At 40.8% G+C, this 25,650-nt stretch overlaps 2 protein-coding genes across 2 annotated transcripts; both read right to left on the bottom strand.

The window, feature by feature from the left end:
• Positions 1-2,728: 2,728 nt before the first annotated feature.
• LOC308384813 (uncharacterized protein) lies at positions 2,729-5,184 on the bottom strand. Its single transcript, XM_080863435.1, has 3 exons — positions 5,025-5,184; positions 3,554-3,664; positions 2,729-3,272 (listed from the first exon to the last, which is right to left on the bottom strand). The coding sequence occupies exons 1-3, from the start codon at positions 5,074-5,076 to the stop codon at positions 3,037-3,039; spliced, it is 399 nt and encodes a 132-aa protein (XP_080719561.1). The 5' UTR covers positions 5,077-5,184; the 3' UTR covers positions 2,729-3,036.
• A 445-nt stretch (positions 5,185-5,629) lies between these two features.
• LOC308384730 (prostate stem cell antigen-like) lies at positions 5,630-14,398 on the bottom strand. Its single transcript, XM_080863318.1, has 3 exons — positions 14,239-14,398; positions 7,254-7,364; positions 5,630-6,743 (listed from the first exon to the last, which is right to left on the bottom strand). The coding sequence occupies exons 1-3, from the start codon at positions 14,288-14,290 to the stop codon at positions 6,532-6,534; spliced, it is 375 nt and encodes a 124-aa protein (XP_080719444.1). The 5' UTR covers positions 14,291-14,398; the 3' UTR covers positions 5,630-6,531.
• Positions 14,399-25,650: the final 11,252 nt, after the last annotated feature.

Consider the following 25,650-nt stretch of genomic DNA (forward strand, 5'->3'; position numbering starts at 1 on the left):
ACTGGGAAATATACCATACACATCTGTGCCAAAATGAAACTCCACTCCCAAAACCTAAACTCTGCTGTCAAAACCTAACATTCCTCTGTCAAAATGTAACTCTGTTGACAAAATGACACATACTTGCATCATATGCAAACACTTACAGATCAGGGGGAACACACTAGTCTTCTTTACATAAAACACTGCAGTCCTTGATTTCCATTGTGTATTCAGAAGGCACATTTACAGGAGACACATTTCCAAACAACCAAAAACGCAAATAGACCTACTCAATAGTGTACATCGCAGTACCATGAATTCAGATAAAGCAAAAAAAAAAAAAAACACAACACAATAATACTGCAATAGAAAAAACACTATACTGTAAACACAAAAAACCATGACAATTGTGCATAAGTGGGCTCATGGATCCCGCCGTCTGTTGGGGTCTGGCCACAGGACCTCATCAACATCGCAAGCAATGTCCTCTCCCGCTGGGCACCGGGGAAAATATCCTCTTGCATGTCGAAACCATCCATGGATTGCTGTCACCTGAATGTCGCCGCAGGCCTGTTCCATTGCCTGCAGAAGAGGCATGCAGGCATGTGGTTGGCGGTCATATACACGTCATCTCCAAGCCTAAAAAAACCCTCAATAGGGTTTAAAAATGGTGAGTAAGGGGGCAAGTATACCACTTCAAATTGATTGTGGTTGGAGAACCAGGCCTGGACCAGAGCAGCCCGATGGAAACTGACATGATCCCATATCACCACAAACCTGGGCTGATCTGCTCTGTTCTGTACAACTATATCATGGAGAGCATCTAGAAATGTGAGTATGTGTTGGCTATTGTATGGACCTAGTATTGCATGATGGTGCAGAAGCCCTCGAAGGCATATGGCGGCACATAATGTGATGTTTCCCCCGCGCTGCCCTGGGACGTGCACAATTGCCCTTTGGCCAATTACATTACGACCCCGTCGTCTTGTTTTGCTCAGGTCGAATCCAGCTTCATCAATGAAAATGTATTCATGAGGCTGTGCAGCTCCATCCATGGCCGAGATTCTCTGAAAAAAAGGGGAACATGTCACTGTACTACAGTGCTACACATACGGCACCCTCACCCCATCACACAGGTACCTGTGTAGCTCTCAGAATAGATCCATGTGGTACTGATATGGTACATATTCAGCTGCTACTGGACTTCACCAATACTCTATTGTAAATGTAAGGGACAGTTACACGTACCCGTACATATTCAGCTCGAAGTCCTTTGACCCTGTCACTGTTCCTCTCGAATGGGACTCTGTAGAGCTGCTTCATGGTGATGCTGAGTTTACCCAAGATGCGTCTGATGGTGGTGATGCTCACATGGTTTATGTTGCTGAACACTCGCCTGTCTGCAAGTATTTTCCGTCGTAGCTGGTGGAGACGGATGGCATTGTCTGCCCTCACTAGGTCCACAACGGCAAGTTCCTGCTGTTGTGTGAACAGGCGTTGCCGTCCTCCCCCAGAAGGTCTTCGGGTCATTCTGGAGGAATACAACCACATATTGTCATCGGTTTGCTTATTTTTCTTACAGTACTTTACTGTATGTACTGTGTCATCCACTGTACAACACTGTACTTCAATATAAGGAATCAGCCACTTTGGCTGCAAAAGGAGCATTAGCACCCCGTACACTTGATATGGTAATGTGATATACTGTAGAACAGTGCTATGAAACCATCTGAGTAGAGCAGAAGGTATGGAGGTGAAGACATACCTGTTTTCTAGTCGGAATGTTCGTATTACAGATGCCACTGTGAAGCAGCTTAGATGTGGGTGGACTCTCTGCCCAGCTTCCCTCATAGTCAGGCCATGGTTGATGACATGGTCCACCAAAGTTGCTCTTATTTCATCAGAAATATGGGTCCGTTCATGGCCTCTTCGGCCTTCTCCTCCTCTTCCTCCTCCTCCTCTACCTCTTCCTCTTCCTCTTGCTCTCCCTCCATCCATGCTTGCAAAGTTCTTGAAATGGCTACGCTGAGGGCTTTTTGTAGTTGGCTAATTGGTGTTCGGTTTTGCAAGTACGTGCCTTCAGGTGTGTATTTGAGTGGTTGCAATTATCCGATGTGTTTTGTATTTTGGATACATGTGTTTTCCGAATGGCACCCTGAGATTTCATTTTGTGAGCGAAGTGTCTTATGTATGAAATAGAGTGTAGCATGCAGGACCATGTGTGTTGCATAAAGGGGTAGGTGTGTTGCATAAAGGAGTAGGAGTGTTGCATAATTGGTACTGGGGTGCAAAGCAGCGCTTTTGTTTAAGGTATGGGTACATGTGTTTGAGGTATGGTAACAAAAGCTTCACGTTGTGTTACTTTAGTCTGAGCATGGGTTTATAGTGTTCAAGCAACGGGCAAAAACTGTAAGATCAGTTGAATTAAATGATAGAATAATGTATTAAACTGAATAATAAGAGATGCAAATCAAAAATTTGATAGTGATAACATTATGAAAGGCAGTAACTGTGAACAAAACATTTATTTAGATGAAACACTTATTTTGTGTAGTGAAAAGGATATTTTGTCATAATGTGTATTGTACTGACACAATTGAAAATATGCTGAAATGTTTGAAGAACGTGCACTTTTGATGATCTGTTGTGATATAAGTACTAAGAGTTTTGAAAATGTACCAATTGCTTGTGAAAACTGCGCCAAACCAATTAAAAAAAACTGTAATAAATACTCTGAGGCTAAAGATGCTTTTTAGAACTTCTTTTATTTTCATATAGTCATTAAAAGGAGAAATACAAAAAAGGAAAGCAACAACATGGAAGACTTAAAAACTCAATGTTTCCCTGAAACATCTCATAGATTAACTTTCATGACGTTGGCACTAGAGGTTTGTGTTTTATGTGACAAACAAAACTTCGCTTCATGACTATGCATGTAAGTTTACTTAATAACTGCTGAGATCCAAAGACTTCATTTTAGATAGAGTGTAAAGAACATGTTTTTTCTTAGGTTTTTGGTACGAATGGCTTTAGCTAGCATTGTGTGAAGTTTGATCACAACATGCTTCCCCAAGCGGAGGCCAGGACGGCTGCAGCAATGGCGGCAGAAAGGGTGATCTTGGCAGATGGGGCACCGCTTGTGGGGTTGCAATTATCCGTGGAGCAGCACGTGATTGCGAGGTTGTAGCTGACTCCCAGCAGGGTGTTGTTAGACGTAATGTTGCAAGCTGTAGTGTCACCTCGGCAGCCCCGGCTGGTGAAGCCTGAGAAGCTGGTGAGTGATGGGAAAGCTGGAGAGAGAAAAGTTATGTTAGGCTATTGAGACTTACAGAGGTGAAGAATGTTTTTATAACCTTAAACCAGTTGAACTGACTTTTCTTTAAAGCACAGCACCTGTTAACTAGTAATTTTCCACTGTCACCCAGCTACCACCACACCCTACTTTGTTTTGGCAGCTGAGGACATCGGGTATGTCTTCAGATACATTTGTGAAAGTAGACAGGTATAATTTATGTGATTCATTCCTGTGCTCACTTGCTGTGATATTTAAAACAATCAGGAGGTGACCTACCCACGGTTCCAGTATAGCAAGTGCTGGTGTTGGTAGAGCAGGTCTCTGTACTGCTGGACAAGCAGAACCCCACAAGGCCAAAGCTGCACTTTTTGCATGACAGGGAATCCACTGAAACACACAAAGGAAAGCAGAAAAGTGAACATCATTTTGAGAGGCGATCAGAAGTGATTGACATATTCGCTTGGCAAGGAAACGGTCACCGGTTACTTTACAGCCAGAGACACACATCCCGTGTTGGTCATCCGGCAAAATCAAACATGTGGCACTACCCGGAGTGACAAAGGGAGTAGCCAAAAGTATTTTTATCAGTGGAAAAAAAAAATCAGGTTGATAAAGCAGTCAAGTTTTTGTTTCTGATTTTTTGTGTTTTTTCCCCTGTCCAGTCAGTTTTGCCCTGCGCCAGGTGTGACTGAGACTCAGACACACTGTAATGGAAAATGTCTGATCTGCCACACCCTGTACACAGGTGTGAGCAACAGCTGTCAGTCAATCAGCTTTATATGTTAAAAGGCTATCATCTCAATTCAGTCCAGAAACATCTGTTAACAAAAACACTTTCACTAAATGGGACGTCAAAGTAGGTTTTATTTAATTTGGAGGATTGAAAAAGAGTCAGTCTGCTGTTATTTTAGTAGACTTGTCATTAATCATAAATACACCAGAGGCCTGAACTTTTATAGACCTCACCCTGAGCAGCAGCTCAGTCAGTTTGGGCGTTAATTATTCAGATAGTTAAAAAAAACAGCACGGGCAAATATCCAAATATCATATAACGTATGAATTCTGCTTCCTGCATGCCTCACCCAGGCTTCGCATCTTGGCAACACACACGAAAAATGTCTGCATTTCCAGAATGTGAGAAAGAGCATCTTTGGGCAAAGCTGGAGCGGATTCTCCTGACATCGTGTGGTGCTCATGTGCAGTTGGCCCAAACAACACAAAGCAGGCACAGTGTTTGCCTCTGACGCAGTTACAGGAGTCTTACTTAGATGTTACCGTGAGGAGAATTTGACCAGTTTTGTCAAAAAACCAACAACATCCCATCACTCTCGATAGTCCCTTAACCAGCTGTCTCCTACTGTTTTTTAAGTGCCCTGTGAAGTGAATGATTACCCTCAGCACAAAGAAAAAAAACTTTTTTTTTTAAAATGCTGGGATGATGGCAGATGTTTTATTTCTGAAATTATGGAAAAATAAATAAAAACCACCACAATAAGTTTGCCAGAGTGCTGAATTTATTTTTACCCTGCTACCAAAATAATTTACTAAAGACAATGATTTTTTTATCACCAAAAAGGAACTTAGCAGTAATACTTGTCTAAAGCATTTCAGGAAAAAAAAGATAATTTTACACCTTTTTTAGCTCCTCTGATTTCCTTATATTATATAAGATATCGTAATATTTATGTTATTTTTGTAACCTCATTTTATCATTAACCAATGCAGAGAACTGATTGGATAACCTTACCCAGCATGAAGGATGCAACAGCTGCGATGACTGCAAGCACAATCTTTGCCATCTTGTGTTGATTTGGTCGTTGGCTTTGAGTCCTCAGAAAGTCCTTCCACAGAGAGGCTGCTGGCTCTTGGCACTTCTCGATAAACTGATGAGCTTGTTTGGTGGGGACAGATTTATATTTGACAGCTGAAGGGAGTGGACAACAGTTGTTTTTTCCTAAGCCTTTTGTCTTTGTCACCTCAGGTGGACGGGAGAGGGAGTGCTAATGAGCGAAGGAATGCCATGAATGATGAAAGCAGTGAGGCTGAAAAACATAAAAACACAAAACCAAAAACAGAACTACCGACTAAGTGGTTCTTCTTTGTAAGTAAAATTTGCTTTTATTACAGAATTTAATGAGTTATTTCTAGGTTTACCCCCTTTTTTCCCCCCTCTAGAAATGACATCAGAACCCCAGAATAATCTTTTTAATCTCACATATGACACATCGATAAAGTCTCTCTCTGCAAAGTGGCACTGAAACCTGGTTAACCAGTAAATCTAGCAGTTTCACAAAAGAAAGATTTGTTTCATCAGCAGTAAAGAAATCAAACCCGATACACACGTCTCTCCAGTTTCAATAGTTTTATTTAAAGACTTTGAAGCATCAAAATATACATTTTTAACACAAAAAAGGATCTCTTTTGAAAGTATTGCCAAACTAGCCATTTTATAAAAAGTTTTTGCAAACGGGAAAATGTGTATATGAAGACAAATCCGATCAAGACGCATTAGTCTATACATCCCCATCACTCCCATATAGCCAACATACACACTGGAGGGACCAAACAAAAAAAAAAAAAAAAAAACAAAAAAAAAACACGTTATTTAGACCTGGCAGGGGGAAAGGGGGAGAAACAAGAATGATGAACCGGTGCCAGCCTTAAGCTCCATAATGCGTTCATAAACACCCTTTATGCTTTGGTATGTTTCACAGGTAGTAATAATGTTATACAGCTAGTTTACACTTACTCCCCGTCTTAATTTCCACTCAGTAAGATAAGAAACACATTTGGTTTAGCCTTAAAATTAAGCCCCCCCCCACCACCATCTTCAAATGCAATGCTGGCAGCGATGCTCAGAGTATCAAACTCTTCGTTTGAGGCGTTCTGACAGCGACAGAGCTAGAAAACAATTAGGAAATTCCTCACAGGTTATTCACCTAATTAAACCAAAATGCACATTGATATCAGTATTACACCCGATTAATATAAACAGACTTTATTAAGCATCTGTTACAGTAAATGCAGGCTGACCCAAATAAAGAAAAATGTTTAAAAGATTGAATTAATTGAAAAACATCTGAAACCAAAACTGCAACATAACTGAAGGACAGCAAACAAAAGACCCATAATGAAAAAAGAAAAAAAAAAAAAAAAACTCCATGATTACAAAAACCTCATGTTTAAGGACATTTTATCGAATCTCTGGTGTGTGTTGCATCCATGTTTGCATTTTAAACTGGTGGCATCTTCTGTCAAACCAGGAGGTTTCCCACAAACACAGCAGAGATGGTGGCGAAGGCCAGGGTCAGCGTGGGGGTGCCGGGCGCTGCGTTGCATAGGTTTGTGTTGCAGCACGTCTTGGTCATCTTGTAGACGGTCTTGTTTGTGCCAAAGTCCACATCTTCAGTCTTGTTGCAGTTCGCTACTGCTAGGCAACCCTTCATCTTGATGTCCACAAATCCAACTGTGGCACAACAAACAGCGTCAGCGTTTACCACTCAGGGTGCTCGCAGATTCTTTAGAGTTTATCATATGTCAGCAAAAGTCTAGAAAGTGAGCAAAGTTCAGTTTGCAGAAGGACCAAGCATTATAAAAGAGATCCTGCAACCGTTTGTGAAGTCTGTTCATGAAGCATTTTTGCTCTTGCCATTTTGAAATTTGGAAAACTAATGTGTGAAAGATGAATTGGACTGAAACCACATGCTCTTTGTCACCAGTCAATAATCATTTAGCTTATCATGTAAAGCCTGACAATGTAATATGGCTACATGTTACAGGTAGAAATTCCCCAACTGAGAAGGATCAACTTGAATGGGATCAGTGACAGGGCAATCAAGAGTTTGTTCCTGCAGCACAATGTCTAAAACTCCCCCTTTGTTTGCATTTTAAGAATGCAGGGGTTTCACCTGAGAGCTGACGACAAGCTTTACAAGAATGCAGTGTGTTCACATTTGTAGCCACTGGCGGTGCTTACTTGCTTTCCCAACTCCACTGTAGCACAGTTCGCCGCTTGCACACGTTTTTTCAGACGTCACACACAGACTTCCAATCCCAATGGCGCATTGGTAGCATACAAGAGCTTGGGCTGATATCAGATTTGGAGAAAAAGGGAGAAGAAAAGAGGAAACAGTTTAGTTTGTTACAGGGAATAAATGAGAGTTCAAACATTTGCATTGTTCACAGCCACTTGAAATAGAGGCTGAGAAAAAGAGGCCTTTCAGTGTTTGTCCTCCATTAGGGTATCGACGTCTGGCATTTAACAGATAAGGACGACAAAGTCTGAGATAAAGAAAAATATGACCTTCAGTCTGAAGCACAGGGGAGGCTCTCTTTAGGCCCTACATGTGTTAAAAGGAACCCTCTGGAGCGGTTCTTCTGAGCCGATTATAAAAGAACGTTGTCCCAGTCTTGTCATGAAAGCACTTCCTCTTATTCAATTTTTTAAGACTGTAAATGTTGCTCATGTATGCAGAAACCCTTAGAGACCAATTCAGCTTTTTCAATAGAACCTGTGAGACAGCTGTAATCTGCTTTAAGACAAAAACAAGAAGCATGACTGGTCTCTGATAACACCATCCGGGTACAAGCTGTGATTTCACAACCTGTTATTTGTGCTGGGGTTGGGCGAAGAGGTAACTACAGTTTCCTTCAGTGCAGAGAGTGTTGACAAACCTTGCAGGGGAGAAAAAAAAAAAAAAAAAAAAAAACCCAAGATAAGTGTCACCCATGGAATTTCTAAGCTACCTTTGAGTGCGTCACTAGAAAGAATTGGGCACAAACTGTACAACATTGAGCAGTAACCAATGAGACAGGGAAATTAAAGCATTGTAATACCGTGGCTTATTAGAAATCAAGCTGCTTATATTGCGAATGCAGCATTAAACAAATAAAACAGTTTAAAATGTTCAAAGCTTATAACTTTACCCTGAAATCATCTTTGTAGTTTTGGGCTACAGCTTAAGTTGTTCCTCAAGTCTACAACTTTTAATTATTGTCTTAAATGTGACATTTTAAAATTACAGACAATTTAGAATTACTGCCACTTCTGACAAGCTGGGAGGGGAAAAAAAAGAAAAAAAAAAAAGAAACCCAAACAAAACACATGTAGCTGTAGACAAAATCTTCCAGATTATTAAGCTAATAAAACATCTCATGATGAGTAACCAATCACAATTGGAGTGTTCCCCTGAAGTAATTGCATAACTAGCGTGATGACTAAGCATCATCTGCCTTGCTGCATTGACTCACGCCCTTCCTCAGCTCACTAGTTCCCTCCTTTTTATCGTCCAATACATCGAGGGGGGGGGGAGATTGTGTTGTGGCGTGAGCACTGTAACAATGTGTTCTGATGTTTCAGTTCAATTACAAAGAAAAAACAAAAAGGATGTGGATGTGATGCGATAGAGATATATCTCCATCTCATCACATCTACACCTTTGTACAGAGAACACAACCCCACACCCGCCCCAGCCGGTTTCGGTTACACCCCTGAGCTCATGTCATGTGGCAGTTTATGTAGTAGAGGTAAACATTAACTTTTGATTTAAAATAAATAAATCTGTATTAGGATACAACCAAGATTTGAATTACCGTATCAAAAAGCTTTCATATAATAGGACAACTAATTATAAACATGTGAATGTAGTCAAACCTGGAGGTCCTGTTAACAACGGGAGGAAAGAAACATCAAGTCATCAAATACAGCACCTTCAGTAAAAAGTAGCTATAGGACCACAGTTTTATTTTTCTTGCATCAAATTTGATAGAGATACATTTGAGAACTTTCTTATGGTAGGTTTGTTTGTTTAGTTATGGTGACAGGATACAACCAAGACTGCTGAGATGTGTTGCAAGACTTCCTCTCCAATCCAACCAGTTCCTCCACCTTCACGGAACCAACTCATGCACATACGTCACAGAAAACAAACCTGAGGTAAGGCGTGTTATTTTTAGTGTTTCAGGGTTAAAGGGTGCCCAGTTACAGCAGCACATTCGTTCACTTGAGGTGATGCATCAGCATATGACTGGTGGTCTTCACTGCCAGCTGGAGAACACACAGTTTAAAGATCAGCCTCTGGACCAATTCTTCCCGATGGTCAGCTTTAGAAAATGTGAAGGCGGACATTTGTTATCTTTATGGCCATTGATGCCACAGAGTAATTAAATAATGTAATAATTAAATAACAAGGAATTTCCAGGGTTTTTTGTTTTTGTAACCACTATACAAGTGCTTTAAACACAATGGCTGGATGTTTCAAAGGACATTTACTCTGAATTAACAATAATTACTTGCATGCATTTCAAGCCTAGAAACTATTTAGCATTGAACTGTAATCTCTTTATTCTTAGCTATTAAATATATCACATCGAGTCAGCCTTTCTAAAATGTAATGACTTTATAAATCTATATCCAAGCTACAATACTTTTAGAAAACAAGGCACAATTCTGAAAATCCTCTTTGGTCCAGCATAATTCAGATACTTCCCTGTGTGATACCTATGAACAGTATTAATTTAAGAAATGTGAAGAAGGCTTAAGGAAACAAACACCTATATTTACTTTGAACATTTATAGATAACATGTTAATGTGATCATTTCTGAGGGATTTGCAGACTCTGAGGAGCATAGGCACCTTGTACAAGAAGCTTTCCAACACATTAAAAACATAACAGGCACAGTTCTCCTTTTTACTGAATTGCCCAAATTTAAAATGGATTTCGTTAGCAGGCAGTTCTTTAATAATGAAGGAACACTTTGAGCAGTCAGATGTGCCACATTACTAACGAAGTTGAGCCTCAGTCCTACACTGCCCTCCATCGCTCACAGACTAAAGCTGCAGGCTGTGGACCTGTGATTTTCCACTCCAAGGTCAAAGCACATACTAGTTGGACAAAGTATATTGAAAGGTGTTGTGTCTATGGTAATGAATGCAGAGCTAAATGAAGAGGTTTCTTTTGTTGTTGCGGCAGTGGGGTGGGTACTGTTTACAGTGCCAACACCGTCAACTGCACAGGACTGGAGGGGCAGGACAATTTGGGAACAAAAAACAAACTCACAAGGCTCAGATTTAGAACTGTGGGAATCTGCTGGAAAAGGACGAAGGGAGGAGGCACTGACTAAATACCCTCAGCCAAACAATGAGTCATGTGCTGCAATATGGAAAGAAATTAAACCAGGAAGTCAGGAAACATGCAAACAAGCTCATGAAATCTGTTATGAGGGCGACTGTATTTAAAGGCTTCTTTCAAGGAGGGATGATGGCCTGTATTTGTATAGTGCTTTTGATGGTCCTCACCCTGCTCATAATAAACTAAAGATTAATGGTCCCTGGCAGCTCACACGAGTTTGCGTTTGGATTTAAACCATGAATAGGAGCAGCTGGTTTGTGGTGGGAAGTGTGTCAGATATTCACATTTTTAGAAAGGGGAATCAAATCCTCTCACCTGAACAGTTATCCCAAAATCAAAAGGCAGCGGGCCAAATGAAACACCTTAGGAATACATAATTCAGAAGTTAAAACTAAGTTAAGCTTTAAAATGTTTTCTTACCAATAGTTATGATTCATTTCAGTTACCATCAACTGATCATGGCAAACAAATACGCTTACATTGCCTGGGGCGGCGCAGGGTTTACTGTGTGCAGGGTGGAGCCAATGGCCCATCTTTACTCCCTTTGTATTCCTATCATGTTTACTTTAGTCTCCATTTAGTCTAATTGTTATAATTGCTTTTCTTTTTGGGGAGTATCATTGACCTACATTGTTTTTGTGAAGTGGCTACTGTTAAATTTAGTTTCTGCCTCTGGGCTTAATAAAGTATGTCATCCATGCCTGCATGTCTGATTTTGGCACAGATTCACTCCAAATACGCTTCCTGGTGCAACCCTCCCATGTATCCAGGCGTGCCCCTTCCCTCCCAGTGTGAGTTTGTGGCTCAAGAAAGGAATCTTTTGCATGCAAGGAAAAATGTGTAAACCACTACAGTCACTTCCACATCACATCTCAAGCATATCAAAAATGTCTCTTTGGCAGGGAACACTGTAGATTACTTAGATTTATTGACTAAGGATTTAAAGCAGCTGGTAGCTGAACAGAGGTGACGATTTGTCTATTTTTATGTGAGCTGGTGATTTGGGAAACATTTCACTGGCCTGTAACAAGTTTCCTTCAGAAATGAACCAGTCCACTGTCTGAATCATTCACTTCAGACTCACCCAAACACCTTTATGCAATTATCACCATATGGGATCACTTTTTGGTCACACAAGTAAAAAGGTCAGCATTATCGCCTGAAGGTACAGCAAGCAGCCAGGATGACAATACAGATCCCAGAAAGGTGTGGTTTGAAATGGAATACAAAGCACAGCAGCTGAAATCTCAAGGACAAAACTGGACAAAGGGTGTAAAACACAATACAAGCAGAAAAACAATAAAATAAAATAGGAAGACTGGACAGCAGAGGAATTTGAACCTTTGGCAAAGTCTCAACTACTACAAGGATAGAAATTTAATGTAATGCCTGGCAAGTTTTTACTTGACTTTGTGTTTAACAGCCTGGGGGTGGATTTAAAAAAGCACTTCTCCGCATATCACAAACAAGCTGCCTCACCCTGGAGCCTGCAATAATCAGCATTAAAATAAAGCCTGGGATGTGCACAGAGGGTAAACACTACAGCCAAAGTCTTAGTCACTCAGGTGAATCATACAATACACATCATTTAACATGCTAACAAAATAATTTAATTCTCTAATAAATGTTAAGAAATTTGATTTCACCTCCATCTAGACATTTTCACATTATTCAGTTTATTTTGAAGTTAAAAAAAAAAAAAAAAAAAGTGTAAACCTAATTGTTAAGGTAAAAACAAGACAACCAATTGAAAACAAAACACAGACCTGACAATTTCACATAAACTTCTTTGAGCCACTTAAACTGTTTAAAGACTTAAAGCAGAGTGTTAGCGCTACTGCTTCTAGCTAAACCAGGTGATACGGATCATTTCTAGGCATTTGTACATGAACCTCGATACAAGTTTCATTCTTTGAGAAAAATAGTCATTTAACCACTCTTTAGCAAACCAATTCCTCAATTTCAATGGAAACTCCGAAAATTAAAACGACTGTAGCAGTTTATACACTTTGTTTTGGTATATTTTAACAAAGTGGCTCAATGGTTTACTTTTTCAGTCAAATAAAAGTCAGTTGTCTACTCATTACCTTTAGCTAGAGGTTTAATCACTGCTGTTAATACTTTTGAAAAGAATTTTTTAAATTTAAGTCAACTATGAAGCTTTAGTTTCACCAAATCTATTAGCTGCCATCTTTAGCCAACGCCTTTGGTAGCTTAACCTCTTTTCTGATCATTTTAATCAGTTATTCGCACTTTTGGCTTAACCAACCAATTTAAATAAAACTCTCCATATCATTTCACTTACCAGTAATGCATTTAAGTCACAATGCCAGATAATGTATGGAAGACAAATTTAAATATTTTTGGAATTTTTTTGCAAAGGTCCTTTGCTCATTGAGCTATAAAGATTCTTTTTAAAACAAATTAGCCCAATTTGCCATGGGTGACTTTGAATCGGCACTTAAGCTTGTCAATATAAATTTTTCACAGGACAACTTAAGTTATTAGCTACTTTTAGCAATAGGGCACCATCATACATAACACATTGGACCCGATACCACCATTGGTTGCGAGGGGAAAGAGAGGCTATCCCTCAACTGGTTGTTGAAAACCACCTTGCAATTGTTTTGATCACAAGCTGATTGCCACAAAATCTGAAATAAAATTGAGTGAAGCTGACATTTAACACATGTTAGCCATAGTGCTCAGGCAACACCTCTAATATTTCTGCTTTGTGAGTAGCTGTGAATGCTTACTGAAAACGTCATCTTCCGTGCAAGCTATGAGCAACCACAAAATCTAATAATGATCAGATGAATTGCATGCAATCATGAAGACACAATTTCCCCTAGCAACCTCCAACCGGCTGCCTACAAAACCAGCACAAGTTTATTAAGGGTCAAACTAACAACACTCATTTGAGATAAATGTCAGCTTTGTATGCAGAAGCATTTATTTTCTGTGCAACTTTCTTATTTCTTATGTTTTTTAGAGTGGAGTGTCTCCATTTTACCCAAGCTACACTTAGAAGCAGCGCATTTCCATATACATTTATAGTTTACAGCATAAATAAATCAGAGCTGCATTTCATATGAGTGGTTTAATATGCATTACTATTCACAAACTTTGATATGCGGCTGGGGTTTTAAATGTTTCATATCTTATCTGCAACAGTCAAAAGATCTCTACCCAGATTATGAGATGAACTAGAACATACCATTTAAAACCACAGAGAGATATGGGGAAAAAAACAAACTGATATTTGATTTAGTTTACGCCCAAAAGGGAAGGTTTCCTCATCTTTACATTCGTCTAGGTGGTGTTTATACCTTCTTTTGCGCACACACCCAGCAAAAACAGCTCTGCACCCTCCAACAAGGACACACCCATCAAAAAAAAAAAAAAAAAAAAAAAAAAAAAAAAAAAGGGGGGGGGGGGGGGGACACGTTTTCCAAAGAAAGTGGAAAAATAATGGTAAAGCTTCCAGGACCAAAAAAAAAAAAAAGACACATATAAAACGGTATTAGAACATATAAAAGCTCAGTTTAGAACTAAAATAAAGATCTTAAACATAATTTAATCATAAAACTTGTACAAAAAAGTAAGGCGTTAATTAGGAGCGCACACATGACTGTGCAGGTGATAGTTACCGACTACAGCAAAGTTCAACTTAAACATTTATTGCTAAAATTCAAACTTAAGTCTTTAAAGGTAGCAGTTCACTTCAAACGTATTTAGAGAAAACTCATTTTTATTGAATAATTCGTATAACGGGTAAGCTGCAATTAAATCGAATATTTACTTGTGCGTTTGTTTGTTTTTAAACTTACCGATTGCAAAGCACAATCCGACTGCAAAAAGCTGGAGGATAACTCTGTTCATCTTGGGTTAAAAGAAGAGAGGGAGAGAAACAAATGAAGAAAGTGCGCTTTAGGAGCTGGCTGCCTGTGAGCTCTCAGACCGTTATAATCTCGACCTAACGACAAAATTTTCCGCCATCGCTGTATTTATAATCCTCCCCCTCCTTACCAAATGTCACCGTTACCCAATCAGAGGAGCTCATTCTGAACGTCCATCGTGATTGTGTCGACCTTCACACAGCTCATACAGGTAGGAAGATTACCTGAAAGCAGGAAGTTATAAATACAAGAAAGCTGGGAAATGCTGAGTTTGTTTGGCTCGTAGCTCATTTGTTGTTGACGATATTAACCGGGTTTCCCACTTTCCCAGTCATATAAATCACGCAAAGTCAGGATTTTTGGATACTTCCTTAATACCACAGATGATTATCAGACACAAAATCAGATGAAATGACAGTTTTAACAGCTTTTTGTGGTATAAAAGATGCACAAAAGTGTACAAAGACTATCACACAAGAACACTGGAAAACATACACTTCAAGTTTTTATTATCCTTTATTTATCCAAATAAAACGTAAATCTGATTTCCAAGAGAGATGTGACCAACAGGGCAGAAAAAGTTACAACAAATATAACACACAACAAGTAAAAGACAAATACAATATTCCGTACAGACAAGTGTTCACAAGGCAGAGTGATGTATATGATTTCCACAGCCAGTAATAAAACATAGAGCACAATGTTAGACAGTATCTGACCTCTTTAGGTACTGGGCACATGCATTCATAAAAAAGCAGACCATGGTAATCCAGTAAAGGTAAAAAGCAGTTGTGTAAATCAAATGTTTGCTCACTTGGTAAGATAAACCAGATGGATTATAAGCGACTCTGGTTTGTTTTCATCTTGGGCACAAGCCTTTTAATGTGAGTTTTATTGTAAAGATGTTGGAAAAATATTTTTGGTACAAAATACAGAATAATTTCTCCTCATGTGATCAATGCCAAACCTTTCACCTGAATAACTGTTCTAAAAGTCCTATATTGTAAAAGATATATCAACATTTCAGACCTCGATATAGTTCCACAGAAATGAACAGTCTGATCCACGTGTAGCTTGTTGGGCTCTGGTTACCCTATGTGCTTATATTTTGATATATTACAGTGTTTCTACCCGGGTTTATAATGTTTCTTTGATGCTCATTAGTTGCCAGCATAGACACAATGTATCAACATAAGTGGTAATAGATCTGCTGATCTGTGGATACTGAAACCTAGACACACTGTGTCTCCATGTGTTTATAACATATAAACTATTTATGTCTACACAGGTGATTTATTGTCGATAAATTTGCAAGATTTATGCAATTTTTACTCCAATAAATTACTAAATGTGACCAAAAATGACCAAAGATACATAGTGTGTCCACTTATGTATGTATTTTTGGTCATTTTATGAGTTTAAGTGGCCTCATCTTTAGACACTTATTATATGTTACAGTTAACAGAGTTGAGGGAAATCAAACAATGTTTGCTTTCTTATTCCTAAAAATTAAATTTAAATTCACTGGACGAGTGAGACCTGGTAGTAAAATAAAGTTGTGATGTTCATGTTCAAAAGGACACTGCCCTGTATTTTGAGGAATTTACAAAAGTCCCAACACAAAGGCTACCATATAGGATAATTAAAATCATACTTTCCCTAATAACTAAGAATAAATCAACTCCGTTCAGCTCAGTATTAATTTTCATCTCTTTATAAGCTTATTGGTTCAGTTTCTGCTGGTCCGTCACAACAATCCTAGTTTCTAATGTTGCATCATGGGAAAATCATTTGCCCATCCCTGGTTTAGAGGGATCTCAGGTGTTATGACCCAGCAAATCTTTTCAGCTTTTCTTTGTTACTGAAATACAAAATCACTGAACGAGAGTGGATTTCTGCTCTCTCGTGCGGTGTTATAAGATACAGCACTGACGTTCGTAAGGAGGACACAGCATAATGTTACACGTCTGTGTCAGCTTCTCATTTGAAATATTACTTTTCTTCTAATGAGCAGACCTGTTATTTCACAATTACTTCATAATCTTACGTGTTCAAATTCCAGAAAATAATTAACATAACAATTTCTGGGAGGGCAAAATCCCTTTGAGCTGGCTGACACCTTAAAAGAACTTAATGAGAGGTCTTCTGGTGAAGGCCCAGTTAAAGCATCAACTTCTCTCTAGTAATATGATACTGTTATTTCCCACAACTGGATGAGGGTTACACATTAGTGACACACAACAAACTGACAAACAGTTGGGAGCAAAAAGAAAAAGAACTGATACTTGATTTTTTTTAAAGGGTTTATTTCAGCTTTCCCATGTAATGGAGAAAGGGACACGGAGCTACTTTTCATGCTTTGATTAAGATATCTCACATCGATTGCTGGAAACATAAGTAAACATCCCTATTAACAACTTGTTGGATAGCCTTTAGCTATTTTTCAACAGGTAGGTGATGGCAAGCAGCAACCTCCAGAGCTGATGCAGAAGTGCAAAAAAAATGATGTTGATTTTTGAACAGAACCACATTTTATTAGTAGTCAGTACGGAAACATTGGGAAATAGGCTTGCAGAATTTTCCCCTATAATGACCCACGCCATGCAGCCATTTGTTAGGCAAGTCTGGTGTGCACTGAAGGGCTGCTTTGGCTCGTTTCCAATAAGTGCTAGTCCTTGAAAATCCCTCAGAGCTCAGTTATGATGTGGCACTTCATGGACCTTGGTTTGGGTTTCTGCACTAAACTGGTTTGTGGGGATACCTGGGCAGGTGTAAGCTATTAGCAGTGATTGAATGGTTCTCTGGTGTGGTGAGTTTTGTCTTAAGCGGGCTCTCTTACACTGTAAGTATAGCAATGTGAACTTTTGTTGTTTGCTAACTTCCAACAAAATTAATAACAATAAAGTTGTATGGCATGTGGTTCATTTGAGCTTGTGCGTTGTGTGTGTTTCTTTATTGTTATTTTTGTGTGTTTTGTTTTGTTTTTTGTGTGTGTGCTTTGCTTTACATTTACAGCGAACCAAGGAGAGAGAGAACCAGCCTAACTGGGTTACATGGGATAATTAGCATAAATATATACTCACTGGGCAACTGATCATGTACACCTCGCTATTACCAGGTTGGACCCATTTTTGCCTTCACAGCTGCTTCAGTTCTACATGGCACAGATTCAACGCGGCCCTGGAAATATTAGTCAGAGATTTTAGTCCATTTTCACATGACATCATCACGCAGTTGCTGCACAATTGCTTGTTGCATATCCATGATGGGAATCTCCTGTTGCTGCACATCCCAAAGGTGCTCTATTGGCTTAAAATCTGATGATTGCGGAAATCATTTGTGTGCAGGGAACTCACTGTCATGTTCAGGAAACCAGTTTTGAAAAAAAAAAATCCTGTACAGCATTAGGCCACCGTCAGTCTGATAGGATGGATGTCAAATTCTGTTCCTTACATTGTGTTTTGCAGTGTTACAATAGAAATCAAGACTCATCAGATCGTGTTGTTCTAATCTTCTGTTGTCCACTTTTATATCGATGCATCTTTGCTGTGCTTACGTATAAAGGATACTGTCTATTATTGAGCACCAAGATTTATTACAAACCTTAAAGCTCTTACCCACAATAGCATGTTGCATGCTCGGGTCTGAGTTGACTAAGTCACTGGTTCATTCTGATTTATGAGGCCATTCTTGCTTTGATCCCATCTTACTTACTGACTTACATGCATTAAAAAAAGCAAGAGAAGTTATTGTCCTCAGTCTCAAGACTTTCTTTGGTCTGTACTGAAAGTTTGCACTGAAATTAGAAATAAGGGCAGCTTTGTCTTCCTGAAATTAACAAAATCTTAATTGACCTGTCTCACTGAATCACCTGAAGGAAGTTACTTCAGGCCAGCCTGAATAATAGTACCTCTGTTTTGACAAAGAAATGATATCTATCGTGCTTCTGTCATGGACACGGTGATGAAACAACTTTACTTTAGTTCAAACTTTGAATGGTTGACCTGCTTTGAAGCAGGTCTCGTCTTGCCCAGAATTTGTTCTCCAACATATTTCTGTTTGCTTGTCTGCAAACATGCAATTAAGTGACAGATGAGCAGTCTTGGGTGGAGGAAGTTCCTAGCAGTTTTTTAACATCGCTCACAACATATTTGTTGGATTTTGTTTTCTTGTTTGGTCTGTATGGTTGTTTGGGTTTGTTCTGCAGAGGAAATAGAGGAAAATTTGCCTTCTCGCTGCGGAGAGAAAGAGTTATGAAACAGCATCTTTAGAGTCATGGTTTTGAAATGCTTTGGTGTGAGGGAGGTTGTTTGAGCCCGATGAAATGCCTCTATTGTTTTGCCCACAGTTTCTCAATTGTTACAATTTGGAAAGCGGGCATGTGGTAGAAACCAGCCAGAGAAATAACAGAGGAAAAGGAACGTCCAAGAGTGTGGGATAAAAGCCAACCAGGAACAAAAAGCAGAAGCAGCAAGAGACATAAAATATCCAGTTTAAAAAGAAAACAAATAAATATAAAGTATGTTTCAGAGAATCAAAAATGCCTTTAGTACTCCCTTTACATCTAAAATCATGTGTAACTACACAAATGGAAGCTACCTGTGTGTAGTCATGGGGCTTCATTTCATTGTATGTATAAATACACCTTTGTCTGGGTGTTTCAGGTGAATGAGCACTGAAGGGAACAAACAAAGAAACACTCCAAGCAGCAGTTCATTTAAGAGCACAGCAGCTAAATAGGGTGTAACAGGAGTGTCTCTCAGTTACCCGGAGGATACATGCTACAGCCTTGAATCTGTGATCTGTGACAGTCTGAGCACACAGATCACTTTTCAAAGCAGAGTATCTAAGCATCTGTGCATCTGTGTGAAGAAAGACTTCAGTGGTGTTTTGAATGATGTTTAGAGCACCACATTTTAAGCAACCTGATTTTCTCAAAATAATGCACCTTTGTGGTTGTACAGGTCTTAGAAAAGGTAGTTACACAGCAGCCATGCTGGACGGATTTACCGTACCTTGATAAGCTCTCCTCACGGTTTGTTTTTTAATATTGCTTTTGTGGACGGTTTGTTGAGACACTATAAAATGACTGAACTGAACTGAAGCAATGCAGCAGGTGTGCAAGGTTCATGTCACACCTCACTCATAGAGGTTTCTTAGTTGCCACATGTGATTCATTTAATTTTATGTCACTTCTGATGGGAAGCATGAGTGACGCTGAAAAACTAGTTATTACTTCCAGGCTGGACTACTGCAATTCATTATTATCAGGATGTCCAAAAAACTCGCTGAAAAGCCTTCAGTTAATCCAAAATGCTGCAGCAAGAGTCCTGACAGGGACTAGAAAGAGAGAGCAGATTTCTCCTGTTTGGCTTCCCTTCATCGGCTTCCTGTTAAATCCAGAATTGAATTCAAAATCCTGCTCCTCACATACAAGGTCTTAAATAATCAGGCCCTATCTTATCTTAATGACCTTGTAGCACATATCACCTTATTAGAGCACTTCGCTCTCACACTGTAGGCCTACTTGTTGTTCCTAGAATCAGAATCAGAATCAGAATCAGAATACTTTATTGATCCCTGGGGGAAATTATTTTTTGTTACAGTGCTCCATTTTAAACCAACATTAAGACAAGACAGACAATACGCTAACTAAGAATAGTACAATATATACATATATATACATACATACATACATACATAAGTCACTTATAAATAAATATTTGGAAAAGAAACATGTGTAGTTGTAGCAGCAAACAGTGTGTTAAGTGGATGCGTTGTACAGGGAGATGGCCACAGGCAGGAATGATTTCCTGTGTCGTTCAGTGGTGCTTTTCGGTAATCTCAGTCTCTCACTGAACGAGCTCCTGTGACTGACCAACATGTCATGGAGTGGGTGGGAGGTGTTATCCAACATTGTCTTTATCTTGGACAGCATCCGCCTCTCCGACACCACCTTGAGGGAGTCCAGCTCCATCCCCACAACATTGCTGGCCTTACGGATCAGTTTATTAAGTCTGTTGGCATCTGCGACCCTCAGCCTGCTCCCCCAGCATGCAACAGCATAGAGGATCGCACTGGCCACAACAGACTCATAGAAAATCCTCAGCATTTTCTGGCAGATGTTGAAGGACCTCAGTCGCCTCAAAAAATAGAGACGACTCTGGCCCTTCCTGTAAAGTGCTGTGGTGTTTTTAGCCCAGTCCAGTTTATTGTCAATGTGTACTCCAAGGTATTTATAGTCCTCCACAATGTCAACACTGACCCCCTGGATTGAAACAGGGGTCAAGTGTTTCCTGGTCTTCCTGAAGTCCACGATCAGTTCCTTGGTCTTTGCCACGTTGAGCTGCAGATGATTCTGCTCACACCACGTGACAAAGGAGTCGACCACAGCCCGGTACTCTGTCTCATCATCCCTGCTGATGCATCCAACCACCGCAGAGTCATCAGAAAACTTCTGAAGATGGCAGGTCTCTGTGCAGTGGCTGAAGTCTGTGGTGTAGAGGGTGAAGAGGAAGGGGGAGAGGACAGTCCCCTGTGGTGCCCCTGTGTTGCTAATCATCTTGTCAGACACACACTGTGGGAGACGTACATATTGTGGTCTTCCTGTCAGGTAATCAACAATCCAGGACACCAGAGAAGCATCCACCTGCATCGCTGCTAACTTATCACCCAGGAGGGTCGGCCTGATGGTGTTGAAAGCACTGGAAAAGTCAAAAAACATGACCCTCACAGTGCTCGCCGGCTGGTCCAGATGGGTGTAGACACGATTGAGCAGGTAGATGATGGCGTCCTCTGTTCCGAGACGAGGCTGATAAGCGAACTGAAGGGGATCCAGATGTGGTCTTACTATGGGTCGCAGCTGGTCCAGGATGAGCCTTTCCAGGGTCTTCATGATGTGGGAGGTCAGTGCCACGGGCCTGTAATCCTGGGGGCCACTGGGACGAGGCGTCTTTGGTACAGGGACGAGGCATGATGTCTTCCACATCACCGGGACCCTCTGCAGATTCAGACTCAGCATAAACAGTTTATGAAAGACTCCACACAGCTGGGGGGCACAGGTCTTGAGGACAAGGGGACTCACTCCGTCTGGTCCAGCAGACTTGCCTGAGTGAAGTCTCCTCATTTGCATCTCAACCTGGTATTGAGTGAAGGTGATGGGTGGGGGAGGGGTGTCAGGAATCTCACAGGAGGCAACATGTGAAGAGAGAGGCTGGCACAGTGGTGTGGCTCTGGATTCCAGGCTGACTGCAGGTGAGGTTGTGGGGGTGGGAGCAGACACTGTGGTGTCGAATCTATTGAAAAACAGATTCAACTCGTCGGCTCTATTCTATTCTATAGAGTATTTAAAAGTAGAATGGGAGGCAGAGCCTTCAGTTTTCAGGCCCCTCTTCTGTGGAACCAGCTTCCAGTTTGTATTCGGGAGACAGACGCTATCTCTACTTTCAAGATTAGGCTTCAAACTTTCCTTTTTGCTAAAGCATATAGTTAGGGCTGGACCAGGTGACCCTGAATCCTCCCTTAGTTATGCTGCAATAGACGTAGGCTGCCGGGGGATTCCCATGATGCATTGAGTTTTTCCTTTCCAGTCACCTTTCTCACTCACTATGTATTAATAGACCTCTCTGCATTGAATCAGACCTGTTATTAACCTCTGTCTCTCTTCCACAGCATGTCTTTTATCCTGTCTTCCTTCTCTCACCCCAACCAGTCGCAGCAGATGGCCCCGCCCCTCCCTGAGCCTGGTTCTGCCAGAGGTTTCTTCCTGTTAAAAGGGAGTTTTTCCTTCCCACTGTCGCCAAAGTGCTTGCTCATAGGGGGTCATTTGATTGTTGGGTTTTTCTCTGTATCTATGAAGCGCCTTGAGGCGACATTTGTTGTGATTTGGCGCTATATAAATAAAATTGAATTGAATTGATTTGAAGCAGTTTTTGGATTTGGATTTTAAGGGTCTGAGTTGTTTTTGTATTCATCAGCTGAGAAATATTAGTAAACTGTGTCCTATTATTTCTAAATCTTTTGTAGAGATTGTTCTTCATGCTTTTCTCTTATCTCACCTGGGCTATTTTGATTCACTCTTTACCTGCCTCAGTAAAACTTGCATTGGATCATCTATAGATTGTACATGCAGAAGGTTCCTTACCTTCCCCCAAACGTTCTCATATCACAGTTCTGGTTTTCACCAATGGGACTCTGCATGGTTAAATACCTACAGTGAACTCTTGCAGGCATGTGCCCCAGTAGGACTCTGATGTGGTCTGATCAGGGTTTATTGTCCATCTCCAAATCTAGACTGAAAACTAAGAGATAAGAGAGATAAGATAGAACTTTATTAATCCCTCGGGTGGGTTCCTCTGGGAAATTCGATTTCCAAAAAAAGCACAGCAACGACCGAAGTTACAGTTACAGAATTGTTATATATATATATATATATACACACACACACACACACACACACACACACACACACACACACACACACACACACACACACACACACATATATAAATACAGAAACAAATATAAATAAAATATACAAAGGGGATAAATAGAATAAATAGGAATAAAAAATAAAAATACAAGTGAATTGCACATTTCAAGTATTGAGTCTATTGCACCGTTGACTATTTACAAAAAGTATTGCACAAGGTATTGTACAGTGAGGTGAAGAGGCACTACAGCTTAGTTGTTCCCCCCTCCTTTGTCCTCCTGTTTCCCCTCCCTCTCCCCTCCAGAGAGGAGTTAAACAGTCTGATGGCGTGTGGGACAAAGGAGTTTTTAAGTCTGTTAGTTCTTGTCTTTGGGAGAAGCAACCTGTCACTGAACAGACTCTTCTGGTTGTTTATGGCCGTGTGCAGAGGATGCCCAGCATTGTTCATAATGTCCATCAGTTTCTTTAGTGTCCTTTTCTCTGCCACTGTCACCAGAGTGTCCAGCTTCATGCCGACCACAGAGCTAGCCCTCCTGATCAGTTTCTCCAGCCTGGATGAGTCCCTCTTTGCTGTGCTGCTCCCCCAGCACACCACAGCATAGAAAAGTACTCCAGCAACCACCGACTGGTAAAACATCCTCAGGAGCTTCCTGCAGATGTTAAAAGACCTCAGCCTCCTGAGGAAGTACAGTCGGCTTTGGGCTTTTTTATACAGGTGCTCTGTGTTGCATGACCAGTCCAGTTTATTGTCCACCCACAGCCCGAGGTACTTGTACTTGTTGACCACCTCCACCTCCTCCCCCTCTATCTGAACCGGCAGTGGACCTTCTCTGGACCTCCCGAAGTCCACAACCAGTTCCTTAGTCTTTGAGGTGTTGAGTTGCAGGTGGTTTGTGTGACTCCATGCGACAAAGTTCCTCACCAGACTTCTGTACTCCTCTTCCTGATCATCCCAGATACACCCCATGATGGCCGTGTCATCTGCAAACTTCTGAATATGGCATAATTCAGAGTTGTAGCAGAAGTCAGAGGTGTACAGGGTGAAGAGAAGAGGGGACAGCACAGTTCCCTGTGGTGCTCCTGTGCTGCTGACCACAGTGTCAGACGTGATGTCCTTCAGCCTGACGTACTGTGGTCTGTCGGTGAGGTAGTCAGAGATCCAGGCCACCAGGCAGGGGTCCACCTCCATCCTGTTCAGTTTTTCCTGAAGCATACAGGGCCGGATGGTATTAAAGGCACTGGAAAAGTCAAGAAACAGGATCCTGACCGTGCCTTTTCCCCCATCCAGGTGTGAGTGGGCTCTGTGTAGGAGGTACAGGATGGCATCCTCCACTCCGACACCCGCCTTGTATGCAAACTGTAGTGGGTCCTGGGCATGTTGTACCTGTGGTCGGAGGAGGTTGAGGAAGAGCCGCTCTAGAGTCTTCATAAGATGTGACGTCAGTGCCACCGGTCGGAAGTCATTCAGCTCATTGGGCCGGTTCCTTTTGGGGACCGGGACGATGCAGGATGTCTTCCATAGGGCGGGCACTCTCCCCAGTCGCAGACTGAGGTTGAAGACTCGTTGTAGCGGCTCCCCAAGTTCAGCAGCACACGCCTTAAGCATCCTAGGACACACCTTGTCTGGGCCTGCTGCCTTTCTGGGGCGAAGCTTCCTCAGTTGCCTCCTGACCTGATCCACTGTGACACTGGGAGATGACACCAAAGATGAGATCTCCCACACAAAAGCACAAATGAAACTGTTCTTGATAAACATTTAGGTGGTTTTAACGTCTTTTTGTACATGGTGTTATATAAATAACTATTACATGATGCAATTCCTAATGAGGCTGCAGGTAATTCCAAAAGTGTTGGAAAGGCCAGTCAGTTTGTTCCTGCTGTGTACTGAAGACATGTTGTTTGTGTATGAGATTACAAGATGACTATGAGGAGAGACATCCAAGTATCAGCTTGAATTCCCTGGTATTTATGTCTTCATACAGTTACTGGAAAAATAAAGCACGCCCTCGCTCAGTTCTCTTGTCTTACGTATCAGGACCCGAGGCCAAACAGTTACCAAGAGAAATAAATCTGATCCACAAATTCCAGAATCAGACTATAACAGACAGAGGACTGCTAAATGTGTTCCAACAGTTAGTCTAAACACATTAACTCCACCTTCCACATACCTGCAAAAACACCACCATCTGCAACCAGAATGAGACCTAAAAACCAGGCCTGCAGGTGTCCTTTATAGTCAAGCTTTGACTTTTTTTTTGTACTTCTCTTTTCCTCTCACACTGCTGATTTGTCTGCACTAGCAGTCTATTCCTAACCTCTGTTGCCAGTATGCTTATCCATAACTGTGACTGGCTGCCAATGTCACCCTTTCATGTGAACATGAGGGGGGAACTCTGTGTTAACAAAGCGAGCTGATAAGATGAGTTAATCCACGTGAAAGACAACATGGGTATGTTGAACTCATTATCTAGGCCTGTGATTGAAAGGATGTTCAACAAACCCTATTTCAGGAAGCTATCCCTGCTTCCTATTTCAGGAAGCTATTCCTGCTTCCTGAAATAGGAAGCAGGAATAGCTTCCTGAAATAGGAAGCTATTCCTGAAATAGGGTTCTGGCGTTCTTGGAATCATTGTCCCATTACATGATCCAGTTTCATCCAAGCTTTAGCTGTCAGGCAGATGGCCTCACATTTGACTCAAGAATACTTTGCTATACAGAGGACTTCATGGTGACTTAGTTTATCTTATTTCTGTATAGTCGTATATGTGTATATTTGAATTTTTTAATTTTTATTTTTACAGTTTGCACATTTGATCCAGGACAACGATATTTCGTCCCACTGTATACTTGAGCGTATACTGTTGGTACGACAATAAAACTCTTCTTGACTTCACTTGTGGCTCCAAGACAAG

This window comes from Rhamphochromis sp. 'chilingali', assembly GCF_963969265.1.
Source record: "Rhamphochromis sp. 'chilingali' genome assembly, chromosome: 17".
NCBI lineage: Eukaryota > Metazoa > Chordata > Actinopteri > Cichliformes > Cichlidae > Rhamphochromis > Rhamphochromis sp. 'chilingali'.

Coding starts and splice junctions, on each gene's coding strand:
- LOC308384813 (XM_080863435.1), bottom strand. CDS start 5,076: ATGGCAAAGATTGTGCTTGCAGTCATCGCAGCTGTTGCATCCTTCATG. Junction 3,665..5,024: donor TGTTGCATCCTTCATGCTGG/GTAAGGTTATCC, acceptor TGTGTGTTTCAG/TGGATTCCCTGTCATGCAAA. Junction 3,273..3,553: donor TTGCTATACTGGAACCGTGG/GTAGGTCACCTC, acceptor TTCTCTCTCCAG/CTTTCCCATCACTCACCAGC.
- LOC308384730 (XM_080863318.1), bottom strand. CDS start 14,290: ATGAACAGAGTTATCCTCCAGCTTTTTGCAGTCGGATTGTGCTTTGCA. Junction 7,365..14,238: donor CGGATTGTGCTTTGCAATCG/GTAAGTTTAAAA, acceptor ATCTGATATCAG/CCCAAGCTCTTGTATGCTAC. Junction 6,744..7,253: donor CAGTGGAGTTGGGAAAGCAA/GTAAGCACCGCC, acceptor GTTGTGCCACAG/TTGGATTTGTGGACATCAAG.